At 40.9% G+C, this 19545-nt stretch overlaps 1 protein-coding gene and 1 long non-coding RNA gene across 21 annotated transcripts in view; one reads left to right on the forward strand and one right to left on the reverse strand.

The window, feature by feature from the left end:
• The window catches only part of LOC124295276, a 214209-nt gene extending 209273 nt beyond the window's left edge, over nucleotides 1-4936 (reverse strand). The window contains exon 1 of the long non-coding RNA XR_006905174.1: nucleotides 4827-4936. This is a non-coding gene — a long non-coding RNA (uncharacterized LOC124295276). The remainder of the gene's footprint in view (nucleotides 1-4826) is intronic.
• The window catches only part of LOC107222953 (protein doublesex), an 84172-nt gene that overhangs the window by 42634 nt on the left and 21993 nt on the right, over nucleotides 1-19545 (forward strand). For 16 of the 20 annotated variants that reach the window (XR_006905171.1, XR_006905170.1, XM_046744701.1 and 13 more), the window contains one exon: nucleotides 7841-7984. Coding sequence is in view for 14 of the 20 variants with exons in the window: in XM_046744701.1 (XP_046600657.1) it covers nucleotides 7841-7984 (144 nt within the window). In the remaining 6 variants the exon portion in view is untranslated. Of the gene's footprint in view, nucleotides 1-7840; nucleotides 7985-8719; nucleotides 10053-16329; nucleotides 16353-19545 lie in introns of those variants that run through there. The other 4 variants (XR_006905173.1, XR_006905172.1, XM_046744706.1 and 1 more) reach the window with 4 other exon arrangements.

Here is a 19545-nt window from a genome sequence, read left to right on the forward strand (position 1 = left end):
GCCGATTTACACGAATTTCAACGATTTTCACGGGGCTCGCAACCGATTCGCGTAAATTTGAAAAAAAAAAGAAAACTTTCAGTATATTTACCAGATGTCATCTACAAAAAAAATTGATACCGAGATCGGTGCGAACGTGACGAACGAATCTGTCCTTTAGCAGAATGCCGAGAATCGTTAAAGCCTGTTAATTAATTACCAAGCAATCGTGAATCCCGAAATCACATATCTTGACAAATTATTCGTCGATCGTTGTTCAGCCTCGTGCTATTTAATTCCTTTGTCGGCGGGGGAGTGTCGAGGGGAAAGCGGAGATTTAAGGAGCGGCCGGACTGGCCGGAGGGCATCGCCGGCTCTCCTTCCCCCAGGAGCCAGGAAATCAGGGTGGCGAGGACGACGAAGGGTAGTAAAATCGTTCGGTCACAGTCTAGCGAGCCCGGGACTCTCGCCCTGCATCCTGTGGCATCGGGAGCCGGGAGGAAAAGTTTACGAGGCACAGGGTTAAATGATCTGTCACTTTCTTTTAGAATTCCCCCATTACAAAAACATCGTAAAAATATTACGAGCTTCTCAGCTCTTATAACGCGGACCGAACGGGGGTTGGGGGGCCAAAGAGAATCGGGCTAAGGACGCCCCGTCGACTCTTCGTTCCAACTCGTATGCCAGTCTCTTATTCTTCGTTCCTTTTCTCTCTCACGCGCCAAATTGATTGCGTCTAAATCGATCAACGCCTGCAATATGGAAAGCCAGAAGCCGCGGCGCTAAGGAGTTTGGCGAATTAAAAATCAACGATTTTTAGTCATTTCATTACGAGATTTATCCAACTTATCTGAACGTAAGCTGCGATAATTTTTTACAAGTTGTTAACATAAGCTTGGATATCGATTTAAAGTGGTGAGAAATTCGGGAGATTCGTTTAATTTACGTCCATCGTGTAACTTAATTTGTCGAGAAAACGGTTTTCCATAAATTTGCTTCAATAGGTTTCTCTTCTTCAACGGGCATAATTTTCACACGTAAAACGAAATGTAAACAGCAACGTTCGGAATTAAACGACGAGAGAAAATTAACTCGATTAGATTTTTCGTTTTTCGAAATCGCAATCGATCGACCATCACCGAATGCTTTCACAGGATTTCATGCCCTCGGGAGCAGAGAGAAAGACGGATAAAAAGAGGGTTCGGTACTACTCTATCCGTACAGTTGACGACGGTGGAGAATTTTACAACTTCCGAAATGCCGAAGTCGTAAAAGCCGGAGAGTGATCCTTATATATTTCTCTCAACTGCTGCAGTCTAGCCGCACATCAGCAGCAACGTGGCTGCAAGCTGAAAACTGCACTGCACCGGAATAGCTGCTGAACTCTGCAATCCCAGACATTCTTCCAATGTTCCGAACTCGTCTTTGGAAACATATATAATATATATAACGTCGAAATCGTGAAAGGTTGAAACGAAAGTTGCTCCGTCAATGTTCGAAACACACTTTGCAAACCACCTTCGAATCTCATTGTCGCTATAATTTCGGAATGCTCGGAAAGCTTGGTGTTTCACTCTTCACTCAGTGGGGAGAAGGGTCAAAGAAATGAAAATACTTAATGCAATTTGAGTCTGAGGGCTTTATTATTTATAGTTTCAAGAACATTTTAGAATTTTTTCATTGAAATTTATCATCTCCTGACATCACTGTCCAACTTGCAACAAGCAAAAAAAAAAACCTTTTCGGGTTTGAGCTCGTAGTCCAATTGTTGAAAAAAAAATCACGTTTAAATATGCACGATTATGAACAAAAACTTAAATTTTTCGACTAAAAATTAGTTGATCAAATTTCTATAAAAAAATTTCGGAATTGAAATTCAAAAATCTAGCCACGAGCTTGAATCGATAAACCAGTTTTAAAGATTGCGTAAAAATTTCAAGTCTGTGGGATAAATATTGACCGAGATACCTATGCCATCAATTTCAAAACGTGGTCGTTCGCTACTCATACGTGCGGCGTGCCGTCATTTTGTTATCAATTTAAATGAAAAAATTCCTGAATGTTCTTAAAACTATAAATAATAAAGCCACCCCTTAAATTATATAGAAACCGATCTGAACGAAGAATCCTTTCCAAGGCACACTGAATAAATTCTAAAATCACTCGGAGTTTCTGGTTACTCCGTTCCGAAGCGGTGCAACATAACGCGGAAATGTGAAACACAACCGGAAACAGATACCTGCGCGTAGAAGCGACGAAGTGTCCGCATGTCCGTGTCCATGCGAACGTGCGTCGTGGTTGGAGTTCGGACGAGGGGGGGCAAATCAACAAAATTTTTAATTGAAAGTTTCATCGAGCTGCGGATGCGTTTGAGCCACACATCGGTCGGATGCGGGATGGAGAGTTCCGTTACACTGGTAAACAACAACGGTATCGCTGCTACAAAGCACCGCCCGTTTCTGCATAGCACGCAGATCCGATAGCCTTCGCTGTCTCTTCGTTTCGTCATTCCCTCGCCGCCTGCAACCTGATTCTGGAAAACTGAAATTCCCGTTTGTAGTTTCGGTGATCGAAGCTCATTTCCATCCACCTCGCAATTCGCCTGCAGCGAAGGATCAGGTTTCCCATTGAACGCTGATCCTCTCACGGAGAGTTTCACGGTATCAATCAATGATTTCATCGGATTCTCACAGTCCCGGTATCACGTGTGAACAGACGTGTATAATTCTCAACAATACAGAGGACTCTGAAATTTTAGAACTTTGGAAATGCTCCGAAATACACACTCAAACTCGAGAGACCTCGAGTCGCTTCTTTCAAACACCAAATAATTCTCTATTGCCCAAGAAAATTGAACTTGAACAAAGGTGAAAAAATTAGGGCGTGGCGTGGACACTCTTGTACTTTACGGATGAACAATTCGTCGGGCTTGGACCAAAATTTATCCAACATAACAATGATTTGCACCAAAGATATAGAATATTTTATGTTATCACTTAAATAGTTGGTAATTCAATATTTGTGACGATCTCTGATGATTAATAACAATTTGCGAATTACTTTTATATCCTCATTCTCAACTGCTGATTGGCATAACACTGATGCTATGGGTTACACGTACGATTTTTTTCATCCGTCTTAATCGATCCTTACAAGAAAGCGCCAGTTGAAATCAATCATGCAAGGAAATAAAATTTATGTTCTATACTTTTGTCCCATCTTTGTCGTATCGCTTTGGTCCAAACCTTTCGAATAGCGTGCGGAAGGGAGTACACAACAAGTGTCGACACCATGTAAAAAATCACCTTCCAGGTCGATCGCGATACTTTTGTGATGGTGGATTTTAATACCGATGAAATTGTTCGCTTACCAGAAACGGAAAAAGGATCCAAAGCACGAGCCCAACGATCAGTAGAGGGTTCCATACGTGCAACAGCGATACGCCAGGCAGCGTGTAACAATAACACTGAAAGTCTATCATGGCATAATATTGTGGCTACGTTGTGTCGCGGATAATTCTGAGAAGTTAATACCCGCTTTTGTTACTACGTGCGATTGGCCGAGTAGTGAGTTGTTGTTGAAGGACCGGAAGTGCAGTTGCCTCGCCTCTCTCTGCACGTTGTTGTGGCATACGAAAGGCACAAGAGCACTACCAGCCAGTCGGGAGTGTCCGATAACCGAAACTCGGCCAACTCGATAAGCCAACTCTGGACAAACTCCGGACGACTTCACGGTAGTGGCGAAAATGTTTGGATATTTTCTCGGAAGGGTTTGAAAGGATTAGGAGTTGCACTCCACCACTTTGTCCCAAAATTGATCGTTATAAATGTGGTGTCAAATGTAACACCGGAAATATTCTACTACAGAAGTCCACACCATTTCAGTGTTCATTTTGAGACCAATTGGTCTCAAGAATCGAACGACTTACACCGATAATGCTTAATTTTACACTAATCGGTGCGGACTTTTATCGACACGCTGAATTTTCCGACAGTGTTGGAGTACCTAACCCAGTTTCCACGTTTCGTTTATATTCCGCATCTATTGAGACCAGTCTCCAGCTTCTTTGTTTCGATAAATGGAGCAGGAATCCAGAGAGTACATACTGGGTTAAGAATTCGGAGATCCAAGATTCGGGTGAAAACCGCGACGTGGTCTTGAGATTGCAGTCGTCCTGCTGACTGACAGACTGGCGACGAAAAGTCGTAAAACGAAATTGCGGAGGAACGGCTTTGCGCCGTTCTTGGTTATACCGGCGCGTATTGCAATATACGTATACGTATACCGAGATGCATATCATTCTATACCCACGCAGCAGTCAAATGCACCGTGTATATGTGGGAAACTTGGAAAGTTTGTAGGTGTTACGACTCCTCGGTATCCGCACAGCAAACTCCGTCCGAGGACTCCATCCATAAAATGGAATAATCGAACCAATTCGTTTCGACTTGGTTGCGAAAACTGCGCAAGCGTTCGATGATCCTCCTCACGGAACGAATCATCGTTTCGATGATCGATCGATCGCCGCTTGATCGTCGTTTCAATTACTTCAAGGGCGCGACGCGATCAGCGATGAAAAGCATAATGTATACTCTATCAGTCGCAGACGTGGGGCGATATTTAATACACCATGGCATTAATGGTCCCACTTGGTCGTAGCAACGTGAAGACGCGGCTCTCGTTTAATATATTTTTCTTCAACGACGCCGCGAAGTTTAAACAAACAGAAGAGGACTGATATTATCTCTCTTAGAATTCTCCGTATGTATCATGATAAGGTTACGGAGCAATGCAGAGATATCTTGGAGGAAGTTTGTGATGTAGAAATTTTTGCATACTTTTCTTACCTTTGTCGCCAAAATTGTCATCTCCGATCACAGAGGCGTTCCAGTTTTCGTCATCCTTCAGCTGCTGAACTTCCAACTGAACGTTCTTCGATGGTTTTTTGATAATTCTCAGACCCTGCGCATAAATAAGACCCAAGCGATGTTACTGAATGATACCGATGATCGAATCATCACTCTAAATTTAAGGATGTGACGAGTGTCGTTCGCAATAACTTTACGTCGACGTTAACAAAGTCAAGCTAAACACTTGATAGACGAGCAAACATTAATTGGAGATTTTTCAACATTTTTAAGGTTAATTTCTGCAATTTTGGAAGCAGTGAAGATATAAAAAGGAGTCACGGTTTTTGACTCATCGAAAAATGTGGCTTGTAGAACTTTTTCATTCTGAGTTTCCGTTCGCATCGTAATTCAAGCCCACAATAAACTCCATACTTTGTCAAATTTTTGACAACAATTTGTCGTTTTTTCCACAAGTTCAAGTTCCGTCGTCGAGATCTAATATTTTGGTGGATATTACATATCATAGTTGCAACGGGTTCCAAATAATCTAACTTATTACGGTGAATCCCGAATTGCGAGATACCTAAACGATTTACCTCCGCATATTTGGGGGCGGTCTTTGGGGGAAAATCTGGCTAAAAAACCAAAAGTACACTCAACGCTTTAGTACAGGACTCTTATAAAATATTTAAAATCCAGTCAATTCGACCGAGATCCAATTTCCACAAAAATTCCGCGGGATCCTTTCCATTGTTTGTTATCACGATAATAAATTCTACCATTCTTGCTGGTCAATTTCCTTTTCAAAATTCATTTCCGTTGCTGTGCGTGGTACCAGAATGTCATCCAAGTTCTCAAATAAAAAAGTAAAAGGGTACACTTGTACACCCCGCTGCTCCTGATACCTAATCCGAGGCGTCGCGACGCGTCATATTTATCACTCGATTCTTCCAACGGTTTTCCACGTCAGTAGTCGTCGTCATTAATTGTCAGCGTATCGTTTGCGGCGTCGTCGAGTGGATAAAACACAATTCCTGACTAGCGTTTATACTATCTCCTCCTCCTCCTCCTCCTCCTCCTCCTCCTCTTCCTCCTCCTACTCTTCCTCGTCGCCCGTCTCTCGCCTCGTTCCCCTTGCTTGCCCGAATCGCGTCTACGCCTGGATAACATAGGAGCAAAATGGCGTCCGGAGAGAGACCGAGACGCCGGTACAAGCGCCGACCGACGCCTCGGCCGTTCGATACGCCTGCCGTATGAGAAAAAAAGCAAAAACCCATCACCTGAGGCCGAAACGCGCCGCCGCCGCCGCATCTTCCTCGCTTCTTTCTCCAATTCGTTTCACGGTTCGGCCGCGAACGGCGCCGGGAGGAGCCATTTCCGTTTTAAAAACAGTTCCGGATGTTGTGGGCGGAGCCTCGCAGCTCGCAGCTTTCATTGGCCGCCTACGACTCTAATATATCATGTCATAGAAGGACGAACGCGCCGGTTTTCACCGTCGTATCGCGCTACGCACACTCGAGAGAATCGACCTTTCAGATATCCTTCGCTGCGTTCTCTCCGCATGCGAAACGCGACATTCGCCTACGTTTTGTTATTTTCACCCCGGAATTAATTACGGCTTGAAATTAGTTGAGGGGGCATTTACAGGAATCTTGGGAATTTTTTTTCTCACGCAGGAAAAGTTTGTTGGAAATTCTAATAGAGGTTTTAGGTATGCGTCTCTTAAATATTTTGAGAGCATATTAACCTTATTGGATCCTCATTTAAATGTATCTTTTAACAGAGTGTAAAAAAAACGACCACTAAAAAACTTTGCTTATCCAGGGAAGGAAGTTAAGATACATATTAACAGTTTCACAATTTTTTCAAACTTTTAGAAAATCCTCGAAAATTCTAGAACACCCGGGAATTCCTAGTCGAGGATTCTCTAGTCCCTAGAAAAAAAATTCACTCGAGAAATGAGAAAGCCTAGTCTCGAAACTCGAGAGTTTACGCACCTCGTCCATCGCGAACCAAGAACGCGGAAATAATTCGGCTGCGGTATAAAAAATAATGGGGATATGGAAGTGAATTCGTCGGAATGAATTATCTCATTGAAGCGAGCTGCCGAGTGAAGAGGAGGGAGCGAATTGCGAAGACGAGACGGTGCAAGAGCGGCGGAGCCAAGTCCAACTATACGTACTGCACATTAGTACCGGGTAATCATAAGCTCTCCACGGATCGGATTATTATTATTTTCTCGGAAAAACAATCTCATTCTTATTTGTCGACAACCGGCAATTAGTTGGCGATATTTTAGTCGCCTAATGGTACGTTTTTCGTTATTTTATCGCAGGATTCGTCGGGAATTACTAACGGGGTGTCCGGTAAACGGGAATTTCAAAGTGCCCTTGCAAATGCGGAAATTGTACGGGAATTCGCGTTGAAATTACCGTTTCTATATTCACAATCTCGAATTTTGAAGGACGTGAAAATCGGTTTTATAGAATTTTGAAATTACAGAGAAAGTGAAAATTTAGAAAGGTCAGAGTACGGAAAGAGAGCTGTAATATAAAATAGTTTTTTTTCACAACGAATAAGAATTCAACAGCATCGTGACGGTTCTATATTCTGATTTTCTATACTTCACATTTCGTTTTGACTTTTCCGTACTTCGATTTTCTACGTTTTGAAATTCTACGAAATAGACTTTCGGGCAGGTATTTGAAAATTCGATATTGTTACCCTTTTATTTTCTCATTGCTCTCCAGTTTTGATTCCAACCGAGTTCATCAGTTCTACACATCGTCGAATACAATGACGGTGTTCGATGTTGATTGTATCATGATAAAGCACAAACGCCGTAGAAATCATTATATACGAATATAGGAGAGTTTTGAAAAAAATAACCGGGAACTTTGAATTCCGACATCGTTGGACATCCCGGTTATTTACGCATTGGCTTCTATTTTCTACGACTTCGCGCGTCCATAACGGCACGGTCAATATTTATTATCTGTTTTATGTTACAGGTGAAAACGTCGAGGTTCTATTAGAGTACAGTACCAAACTCCTAGAGCGTTTCCGGTATCCCTGGGAAATGCTTCCCCTAATGTTCGTTATATTGAAAGATGCGAGAGCCGACCTTGAGGAGGCTTCCCGACGCATAACGGAAGGTGAGACGTCTAGAAATTAGGCAATCAGGGTGTACACCGAAATTTCAAAAACGAATTTCCCTTACTCGTCTAGATTTTCTTGGAAAGCATGGCTATGCATCAGGGTGCTTTGCTTTGGAGAAACATTTTTTGGTCTATTGTACAGAAAAAAAACTCGTAGACAAGCGATTCGGAAATCCAATTTAAAACTTTGCTCTCGGAAATCGAAGCTTTCCGATATTCAAATGACAACACGAGGAATACGTTATTTTATTTTTCACACTAATACCACCGAGCCGAAGTTGAGTAAAGTCAATAGTTGTTTATTCATTATTATAAACGCTTTAAAATAAATTTTTAATTAAAATTTACTCACAAATTATTGTCAGTGGTAAGAATTTGAAAAAAATTACACCTTGTCGACGTTGTTTGAATGGAAAAAGCTTCAATTTCGAGATTGATCTATAAAAATTGGTAAAAACAAGAAAAGAAAGTTGGCTCATTATATTAAATACGTATTGCCGTACCTATTTAAGAAAAAACAACAAATGCTTGAAAATTTCAAATGTTTTTTACAACAATTCTTAAATTCTCCGACTTTTCCCTGATTTTTTCCAAACTTCCAGGTTTTTCATGAACAGTGTACACCCTGGCCGCATCATTTTCTTATTAATGTATGACTTTTAAATGTGTTGTGCATGAACGAAAAAAAAAAGTTGAAGAATCCATGTGTAAACTTCGCATTCTACATTTCAGATGCAACAACACGAAAATTACTTTCATTATGCATGACTACGATCTCTTATAGTTTAATGTTTATCAATAGATGCAAAGTATTTGTTGCTATAACTGTATTTTATAGTCATCAGATAGAATTGGTTAATTAAAAAGGCAAAACAAATTTTTAAAAGTCAAAACGAGCGGTCAAAAACGTACCTGCAGTTAATGCATGCGCAGCAATATACAAAAAATTCTTTACACGCGGAAGCTCAAGAAGAACAAAAATAAAAATGTTTGACCGTCACTTGGGAAAAATGGCTGTGGAGTGATTTTGCGATTAAATGGTATAATTTGACGTTTTCAAAACTACGTGAGAATTTTTATCGAACGCTGTTTATATCATATTCTGTTTCTTAACATTTTACTATTATTTTCGTTCAATTATCAATATTGCAAGAGATCGTTAAAATATCGCGGGAATTCAACCTCATCGCTGGATGCGCTCATCGTAGATGGCAACAAGGATGATCCGAAGCTGGATGAACGAATCTACCTTTGAAGAAAAACGAACAATCCCAGCAAAACTTTCATTGCATCAACTGAAGAGGAAAACAACGATATTTTCATCACGGAAGATTTCATACTGGATCAAACGTTTAATCTTTAAACGTAAAGAATTTTAAATAATCGATGAACGTTAAACCAGAGAAATTAAAATTTCGTCACGGAAGATGCTGGATGATGGATAAATTAATCAATTAATTTCACATTAAGTTAAACTTGTAAAATCTCAAAAAGGAAAACTACAATTTCATCACGGAAGATTATCGAAGATGAATCAAAATGTTCGTAAATATTTTCCTCTTTCTTTTTGCAATATTTTATCTTACGTATCATGCATAATAAAATTCGGAGTTGAATTTTTCTCGCTCTCGTTAAACTTGTGCGATTAAATAAATCAATTATACTACTTCATAAAAACGTTGCGTATCAAATACTTGTACATATAGAAACGGATCTTGTATATTATCCGTAAAATATAACGCGTGTGTGAATACGAGAATTTATTAGATAAATTCAAAAAATAAAAAAAAATAAAAAAATAAAAAAATGACGAATAATTCATCAAATTTTAAAAGCTGTTGAAAAGCCTTAACTTCTGTGTATTTATTAACGTCGCGATTTATGGGTAAACGGTGATGAAGTTCCTATTACACAGGTGTAAAATATTAGTTTATACTTAATGTTTATCGGAGTAATATTCGGCAACAAACGAAAAATGAAAAAAAAAATAGAATAATCAATTGCGAAACATCAATGAAGATCGAATTTACGGTGGTGGACTACCGATGAACGCGATTACGAAAAGGTAGGAACTGTAGATTAAATTAGAATAAGTTAACACAATCGGCAGAGAAAAGGAAAATAATCTTGGAATTCGAGTTGTAAGCGGGTTTTACAAATATCGTACGCGGAGAAAAATGATTTCTACGGTCTGTTCGCTATTACCGCCAGGTTTCGAGGTTGAAAAAAAAAAAACGAAAGAAAGGTAATCAACGAACACCCAATCTCGTACGCGTAATTAAAACAGGAGTGAAACCTGCGAGAGGCAATGACGCAGAGAGACACGGGATGTCGATAAAACGGGGTAACCACTGTTACCAGTGTGGAGTCGGCGTTGCAGAGGTATGCGGTAAATCGGTACAAGATGTTAGACCCGAGTCGAGTTCGCAACGAGCTCGGCACGATCGCTCAATCGATGCCCCGGGTAAGGCGAACGAATCATCGCAGGTTATGGACATGTCCCGGTGTTCCGGTTTTTCCACACTCTACATACGCGCGAGACCCGATCACGGAACTCCGGAGTCTTTATAGCAAGAAGGAAAAGAAAAAAAAAAACGTATCTGTAACGAAGAAGGAACCAGCTGCTGCTGCTGTTGCCGTTGTCGCATCAGCAGTGCACCTCAGACTCTGTCTCTCGTCTTGGAACGAGAATTTCCGCAACTCTCAAACGTCGCTTAACCCTTTCAGTCGCAGAAGCCTTTTTTTTTTTCTTTCTTTTTCTTTCAATACTTTATTTTTTATTCTTACATCCCACGGAAAACCCTGAATTTCTTTGCACTTTCAGCTAAAAAAAATTGCTAAACCTTGGAATGATTGGGAATTTCTGCAAGTTCTTAATTGTTTATGATTGTTATAAATATACGTAGGCGAAAAAAAGGAACAACGTATTTCCGTGAAGGTAATTCGTTGGCGGAGAAATTTGACGACAAACGTATGCTGAAAAAATTGTTGGCACTTTCTTTAACTTTGCCGATGTTTTACAATGTTCAAACAATCAATTTGCGTTATGAAAATAGAGAGAGCTTATCTTGCGATCTTTAAACAATACTTGGATATTTTTTTTCGACTTTTAGAACTCAGTTTTTAAGCAAAATATCACTTTTGTGTGACCGACTAGGGTTGAAACGAGGAATCGCGATAAACATTGTCAATTTTCTATGGATCAATTCTGATCCGTGCCATTCGCACCAAATCGACGCACACGGTCCTTGTTAGCAAAGATTATGGTTCGACAGTACAAAACGGCGTTGTAAATTAATCTTAAAAGACCTCGTCAAGTTTTCCTCGGATCGAAGGACGGACAAGCCATTAACGTCAAGGTAACGAAACATTAGGTAGAAATCGCTGCTTCGCGGATCCGCGGATATAGTCAGGTTTTAGGATCTACGAGCGTGTTTCGTTGTATAATTTTTACAATCCTAGAGTTGCGAAATCACGATTTTCTACGACAAAGAGGACAGCAGAGCTCCTTTTTCGAAGACTTAGAGAACCTGACGGATGATAACGAGTTCTGAATCTGAGGTTGAAGTTGGTAACGTTACCGTAACGATGCAAAATCGATTTAGAAAAACTCGTTACATTGCAACGTTAGAAATGTATGAAATTTGTTAAACCACGATAAGCAAACGATGCTCTCGTATCGAAAAGCCAACTCCTTCGAAGTAATTCTAAAATTCTGATGTAACAAATCGTTCCTACGACATTTTGGTTACGCTAACGTTACCAACTAACTTCAGCATCAACTCTGTTAAAACGTTATCGGTAAATTTTTCGTTTACAAACACCGACACGAACGACACGTTGCAGGTTACGCCTATGCGAATGTTGGATAACACGGTCAGTGCATAATGGCGTTTAAATATAACTTGTTGCACCGAGTGTACCGGGTGTACCGCGTCTATAAGTCCGTGGCCGGCGAATAACGCAAGTTCGAAGAACGAGAGCATAGTCGTCGAGAGTATAAGTATGTAGCGGCATGGCAGTTGTAACATTGGAGTTTGCACACAGTTGCAATGTCGGCCTCCCTCCCCCTCCCCCGCCCCCCTCCAGGCCTGCTTATGCGCGCATTTTCCGCGAGCCACCGCGTCGGCGGATCCCGTGCCAAACGCCAATAGAGAGAGAGAGATAGAGAGAGAGAGAGAGAGAGATAAAGATAAATGCAAAACTTGGCAGTCTGCTTCAAAGTCTAAGAAAGGCGGAGGAGAGCTTCTTGCGTAACCGCGTTCGTTATACGACGTCTTGTGGTATTGGAGTGCACACTGGTCGAAAGCTGGTTAGTTTTTGCGCGATATGTTGCACATGTGCACTCCGACAACACTCGACAAGGTGGAGAACGAGAGAGATAGAGTGATAGAGAGCGGGGCGGGAGGAACTCGCGGAAAACCGACACGTGCACAAACACACAAACGCGATTTACACACAAGATTTCCTTGACATTAGAGTCTATCCCCCCCCCCCCCCCCCCCCCCCCCCGCCCTCCCCTCCCTCTCACCTACCGCCTAACCAACCAACTAACTAACCAACCAACTAACCAACCAACCAACCGTACCAGAAGTTACAATGTTCCGTTCGAGAAACCGCGTTGCTGCTTTAACAGTACTCGTCGATAATTTTTCCACACCTGTGTACGTACGCCGTTTTCCATTCCACGGCGTAGTTTCGCATCTATTAAGACAAGTTTCACGTACCTAAGATCGGTGTAGTAATATACAACATTCTTGGAACTTGTTTTTATCAAGGGACCGGGTACATTAGAGACCGAAAAAAAAGCTGACAATTTTTTTTTTTTTTTTTGTATTTCCATGGCATTTACATTATAACTTGTTTTTTGATTGTTTTTCTTTTTTCTTTTTTTTTTACAAACGGAGGTATATTCGAGTATACACTTATTAGCAATTTTTTTTTTTCATTATAAAATATTTAAATGCAATAGAATTACACCACGTAGAAAAAGAAACAAATCGGCGTTTTTTTCGATCTCTGATGTAACCGGTCCTTTTAAACTTTCATTTTCGCCCCGTCCTCAAAGTCGAACTGCTCTTGTACAGTCTTGTTCAGGTTTGATCGAGATTGCCAATTATCGTGCAGATTCAAGTCTCGATCAATTGCATGCCATTTTGCAATTGCGATGTTTCATTATTTCGTAACGGGCTTATAATTAATACAATTCATACACGACCGCAATGCACTGGCACATTGTTACCCTGCCTTTTGCTTTCTGATTTCAACCAGTTTATTCCTCATCATCGAGACTCGACAATATTTTCACCACCAAGTATCTAATATATATCTAATAAAGCCTCTAGAAAAATTTACTCAGATTTCATTAGATGTAGGAATAAGATCGATCAATATTGTATACACATATTCACCTGCCCTCGTTACTTTTTATCGCAATTTTCCATCATCAGACTTATTGAAATGAAATTCCAATTGATCCGGGTCATTGTCAGGATGAAAGAGTAGAACGAAGATCACGACTAGATTGAATCGATTCGTATAAAGATAGCTTGATCGTATCGTAACATGTGGTATTTTGTCTACTAATATTGATTCGTTGAAAACTTGAAGATGAAAATAAAAGAAAAAAAAAATTAAAAATTGGAAAAAATAGGAATCGTCGACTGGAGTCGTTGATTAAGTTCGAAGCGTTGCACCACGCGTCATTTTTGTTGAAACGCTTGACGTCAAAGCGTCAACCTTTGTAACCTTGCATCTTATCAGAGAACTTACCCGGCCATTTTGTGTTTAAATCTGCATCGACGCGACCTTCCTGCATTTTCTATCTCTATACATTCTATCAATTTCATACATGTATACACATTGTACTCCGTTTCCGTGTCTCTGATATATATTCCCCCTTATCTTGAAAAACTCGAGCGAAATAAAGAATAAAAAATAATCATAGTAAACATCTACTTGGTGCCTTCCTAGTTGCGTCTCTCTCTCTCTCTCTCTCTCTCTCTCTCTCTCTCCTCTCTCTCTCTCTCTCTCTCTCTCTCTCTCTCTCTCCTCTCTCTCTCTCTCTCTCTCTCTCTCTCTCTCTCTCTCTCTCTCTCTCTCTCTCTCTCTCTCTCTCTCTCTCTCTCTCTCTCTCTCTCTCTCTCTCTCTCTCTCTCTCTCTCTATCTATCTATCTATCTCAATATTCACGCGCTACTTTAATCCCTCTTCAAAATTCTTATCATATTCATTTATTTACTTATTCAGGAATCGCGAATCGAGGTCTCATACGATAAGAATCGCGATATCTCTTCGCGAACGTCGCAGCCTTACACTTCCTACCATTATGTAGCAGAATGTAATTCCGCTAGTTTAAGTCCCGCGTATGCAACCTACTATGTAGCTCGGCTGCATGCACGTAGGTACACATCTTATACGTATAGCTACGTATAATACCGACCTCGGTGACACTGACTAAACTAAACTTAGCGCGCGCGAGGCTCGCGACGCGCGCTTCAACTGCGGGATTAATATGGCTAAAGTAGGTAGAGTGCGACCGAAGTACAGTCATCCACATTAGCTGCATCCGCGACGAACCTTTCAAGCAAAACTGCACTCTAGGGTGGTTCATTTTTTAACTTGTGTCTTTTTTTAAAAGTGTCGTAAAAAAAAAAAAATAAATAAAAAAAAATAAAACCTGGAGGGGGTAGAAAAATATTTAGAAGTCGCTATCAATTGTTCTAATATTTTTTATTCATTTTTATGCTTACACCTTACGAACTTGTATACGCATATATGTTGGTTTGTTTTTTTTCGTATCGTTGTCCAATTAATCGTTGCTAATAAAAATTAGTACTGAAAACAAAACGGGGATACGGTCAACTGCGGAATTGTTAGACGCAGTTTGCTGTTGATTGGCGAACGATTAATTAGACTACGATAAAAAAAAAAAAAAGTAATATATACATGTAAGTCCGTAAGATGTACACGTAAAAATAAATGAAAAATATTACAGTAATCGGTATCGATCTCTAAATATTTTCGTACCTCTTCCAGATTTGTTTTCAGTATTTGTCACAAATTTTTCGAGTGACACTTGAAAAATAAAAGTCAAAAAAAATGAAACACTCCACTACACTCTCTGTCAAATGGGATGAAATTTTATCGGAACGATTTCTCTCCTACTTCTCGTCACTTTTTCAATTTGCGGAAGAAAATCGCCGTTGCGGTACAACAATTGATGGGTTTTATTTATTTTTCTTGCAACTGAACATGGGTTCTGTTATACATAGTGTATAACGACCTGAAAAACCCTGAACATATTTAAATGTAATGAAATTCAATGCGATCCTCAAAAAGTCATGAAATGTCATGAAATTTTACTCATGAACCTGAAAATTTCATTTTTAGGCTAATTAGTAACTCAGATTTTAGAAATATATACGAAATATTAATACTCATTTACATATTTATTTAAAAACAATATAACAAAAAAAAATATCGAGATATTAATGTCAAATAGCCTGCTATAATCGAAATATTTGAAAAATGACATTAAAAAAACTTCAAATGTCACGATTTACTGGTCGCCGAAAAAAGGTAGACCTTCTGATTTTACGAATTAATATTTTTTCAACTTTAGTTGAAACATTTTTCTCACCACAACAAATTATAATGAAGTATTTTCTTTGAACAATATCGAATTACCCTGAAATCTTGGAAACACGAGAATACATGAAAACCTGTTCAATTTGTGTGCAAATCGAAAATAAACGATTCTTATCTCCTGATCGGGGTCAGATTTTCATAGCTGTGAAATGGACATTATCGGTTAGGTGCCTACATAATGGATGGCAAACAACGATCGAGATCGACACGCGATCCATATAATACGAAACTCTAGCGGTTTACACGGAGCAGTTAATAATATTCGCTGAAAATTTGCTTTCTACAGCATTGAAAGTTCAGTTTGCGGCGATGTAAACTTGCAGTTGCCACCGCCGGTTCAGCGTCGCAGCTCTGCAACTCGTTTAAATACTAGCGGTTTTTACGACCCTGTACAGAGCCGCGCGTGCTGCGAACTTCTCAGCGACTCTCCTAATCTTCTCACTCACTGTGGTTTTGCACAACGTAAAAAAGTAAACAGAAGTTGGTAAGAAGAAAAAAAACAAAAATCCCGGCTTCGTTAACCAGCTTTTTTTTTTTGTTTGCCTTCCTTGGTCCTCGGTCAACTGTTTTTTAATATACATAACGAAGTAGAAACTCCGCCATTTTCTTTACGACGCTCGGTGAAAACGTCAACACACGATCCGATGATGATGGATATTTTTGTAATCATTACATCTTTTTCTTTTCCTCTAGAATCGCGAACGAAACTGGATCAGGTGAGTCACTAATCGTGGAGGGGATTAATATTCGATCGTCAATAGTTGGCACGTTGCGTGATTGCCGATCAAGTTTTACCTCATCCGTTCGGTGTTATAACTAGTCATGATTCTCATGCTATGCGGTCACTAAATATAACCGCGGGTATTGTTGTGCTTAAATATTCGCAAAATGGAAGTGACGTCACGAAGTACGAGCTAACCAACGGCCGGAAGTTGAGGCAGTTAAAACACCCCGGAGTTGCGGCAGCTGCACCCGTCGCTCCTATTTCTGACAATCCGGAACCTGCTACTCGTTATTATACTTGTAACTTTTTCAACTCTGACCCATTCTCGACTTTGCGGTGATGGAATTTAGGGTTAGACATTTTTCATCGAGTCCTTTGCCATTTAACATGAAATGCTTAGCTTCAGAAATGTCCGAGATTCAGATATGCCTATCGTAAGCAAAATACAGTTTAACTTTAAAAAGCCAACTCGTTGAAAGACACTTTTAATCTCCCCTATGATGACGATTTTTTAACCCGATGTTTCGTTACGTTAACGTAACTAACTTCAGCCTGATATCTTCTACCATTTGACATTTTCGGATGGTTTGAAATAGTCGTTACTTTGAAATATGATTTTGCAAGCATCCTGACGTTCGAAGATGAAGTCTGTTCATACAATCGTGAATTCATTCCTCCTTGGCCTTCGCCTCTTCAGAATTTACTTTCCCCCAATGATGTTGTAGATTGAAAATTGAAAGATGATAATAACTTCGCAACGATCATCCCGACAGTCGGTATAACCTCAAGTCTCGTAATTATCGTAAAATTATTAAGCAAAAACTGGCCTCGATTTTACGATTTCGTTTCCCCGAACAGGGTCCTTTAAGGCCCTCGACGAGAGCCGGGAATGACACCTTAGCGACACCAAGACTCATCGTCTCCTGGGGCGGAGTCAGAGTCGACTCGAGCAGGCATCAGGGTGCGACGACTAGGCACGACTCGGCCCTCCTCCTTCACTCCCCCCACCCCTTCGGGTTGAAACTGGGATGAGGAAAGGAGGAATCTTCCTCGACGAGGCCCTCGGAGTTCCGTCCCGGAGAACGGACGCATAGAGATCGTTAAAATATAATTTATGATCGGCAGCGTATACGCGGTATTTTTGCGTCCATCCGGCCCTTCGTTCCTCCGCAGCATCGCGTTCGAGTGCGTATCCAACTATTCCAGCTCGGGCACAAAGAGTGAGTCCAGGATGGCCACTGGTCACGGAATTTAGGAAATTCTGGAATAGCCAGGGAAATCTCAGCGCGGTTTTTGCGGAAAGTCAGGGAATCGTTTACTGTTTTTTGTTTCTTTCCACAAATACGTCCCACAATTTTTCGCAGCCTTCCATCAATTGGATCGAATATTGTGACGGAGATTAAGTGGCCAGCATGGAGTAGCAAATTTATCGTAGATTCGTGGACGGTAGATTTGTGCTGTTCTTAATTCGGAGGCACTTAAGCTCGGAAAATTTGACTGAGCGAAAGCTCATCGATTTCCGTCGCCTGTTCCAATAGTTCCTTTTAAAACAAGCTCTCTCAAGAATCTCGAGCACAATCGTTCTTTACCGTCGTTCTGGCGTTGATTGATCGCAGTTTAAACACACCGCACCGGGTTCTTGCCTTACGTTCGTTCGTGTGTTGTTATGTTTCGGACGTGCGTTGAGGGCAAACACATTATTAGTTGTTGCCACGCGACGCGTGACTTCCGAGTAATCAAGCCGCGTGCTGGCTGGACTAAAATCCCGAGCTCGGAATCAGCGATCATATTGGTAAATTCCCGGGGTTCAGCGTCCCTCGGAAACCAATCTAAATCTCACGTCCTTCGACTCCAATCCATTGTGCAAGGAAACAAGTTGTGTTCTAAACGGAGATGTGAAGTAGAAAAAGTCCCACGTTATGTCATGTTGAGGGACGTTCTCAATGTCCTAAGCGGTAGTGATTCCCAATAACACACCTTCTTTCCTTACACCATGCTCTAATCTACCGACTGGAACCTGGACCAACCTTTGTCCGGTCCAGAAGACGAAGGTTCCCTTCAGGATTCTTTCTTAATTCGAAAACTGATGACGTCTAGTGGTCAAGAAAAGATCAGAGAAAGATAGAAATGACTTCGAGGAAAGATCGTTACCTTTAAACGCAGTGGGCGATTATGCTCGGACTTTACGTCATACGTAGTAACGAAGAGCAGGACGAAAAGTGGAAGAATGAGGCAAGAGGCAGAAACAGAGACAGAGTGATCCGAGCAGCGTGCTCAGCTCGCTTGGGTTTATAGCTTATTACTTGGTTCAGGCAGTTAAGATTTTGTACTAGTTTCTTACGTGCGCCTCGGTTGTTAGAGCCAACAGTGTTACAGGCTCGTGTTCGTTTGTTACTGCGGACTTGAGTTCCGATTCAAGTAACGATGCTGGTACGAGAGGAAAGTATCGCATCACGTCACCACGCGACGAAGGATGAGGAGAATTGGAAGTTGATGTGCTCGCCGATCGAGAGACGGAGAGAGAGAGAGAGAGAGAGAGTAAAAAACGGACAAAGAAACTGCACAAGAAGAAGAGGAAGAAGAATAAAATGAATAAGCAAACGGCGGTGCAATTAAGTAGTAAAACTCGAGAAGTAGGAGGAGAAAAAAGGTAGGAATGAAGGACGCATGCTATGCCCACAGCACTAGCAGCACCTTCCAGCCTCGAAACCGAATGTAAAAACCACGCCTCGGCTGAGTCGGCCATTTTAATTCTATTCGACCTCCCATTGGTCTCCTATGCTCGTTCTAAGAAGGGTGCTATTAACTCCCCGAGCCGTCTGAAAGCGCGACTCGCTCACGACCTTCGCAAATCCTGGTGCTCAAGAAGCCCTGGGGACCGTGGCGATGGAGAGTTTGAAACAAATAAACAAAAAAAATAACAAACAAACAAACAAAACATAATTCTAATAACCGGAATGTCGTACCTTCGAGGTTACAAAGGGGTTGAGACTAGAGAGAACTTCCGACCTCGATGCGAGTTACTTGACTTCGGAACAAGGGGTGAATCACTCATCCGTTTGTCGTAGGTACACCTGATTTCAATATTACAAGGATTTCAAAAGGTTTCAACAAATTTCAAAAAAATTCAAGAGATTTCAGATGATTGCAGAAGACTTCAAAAGATTTCAGAAGATTTCAAGACG

The sequence above is a fragment of the Neodiprion lecontei genome, chromosome 7, assembly GCF_021901455.1.
Source record: "Neodiprion lecontei isolate iyNeoLeco1 chromosome 7, iyNeoLeco1.1, whole genome shotgun sequence".
Lineage (NCBI taxonomy): Eukaryota > Metazoa > Arthropoda > Insecta > Hymenoptera > Diprionidae > Neodiprion > Neodiprion lecontei.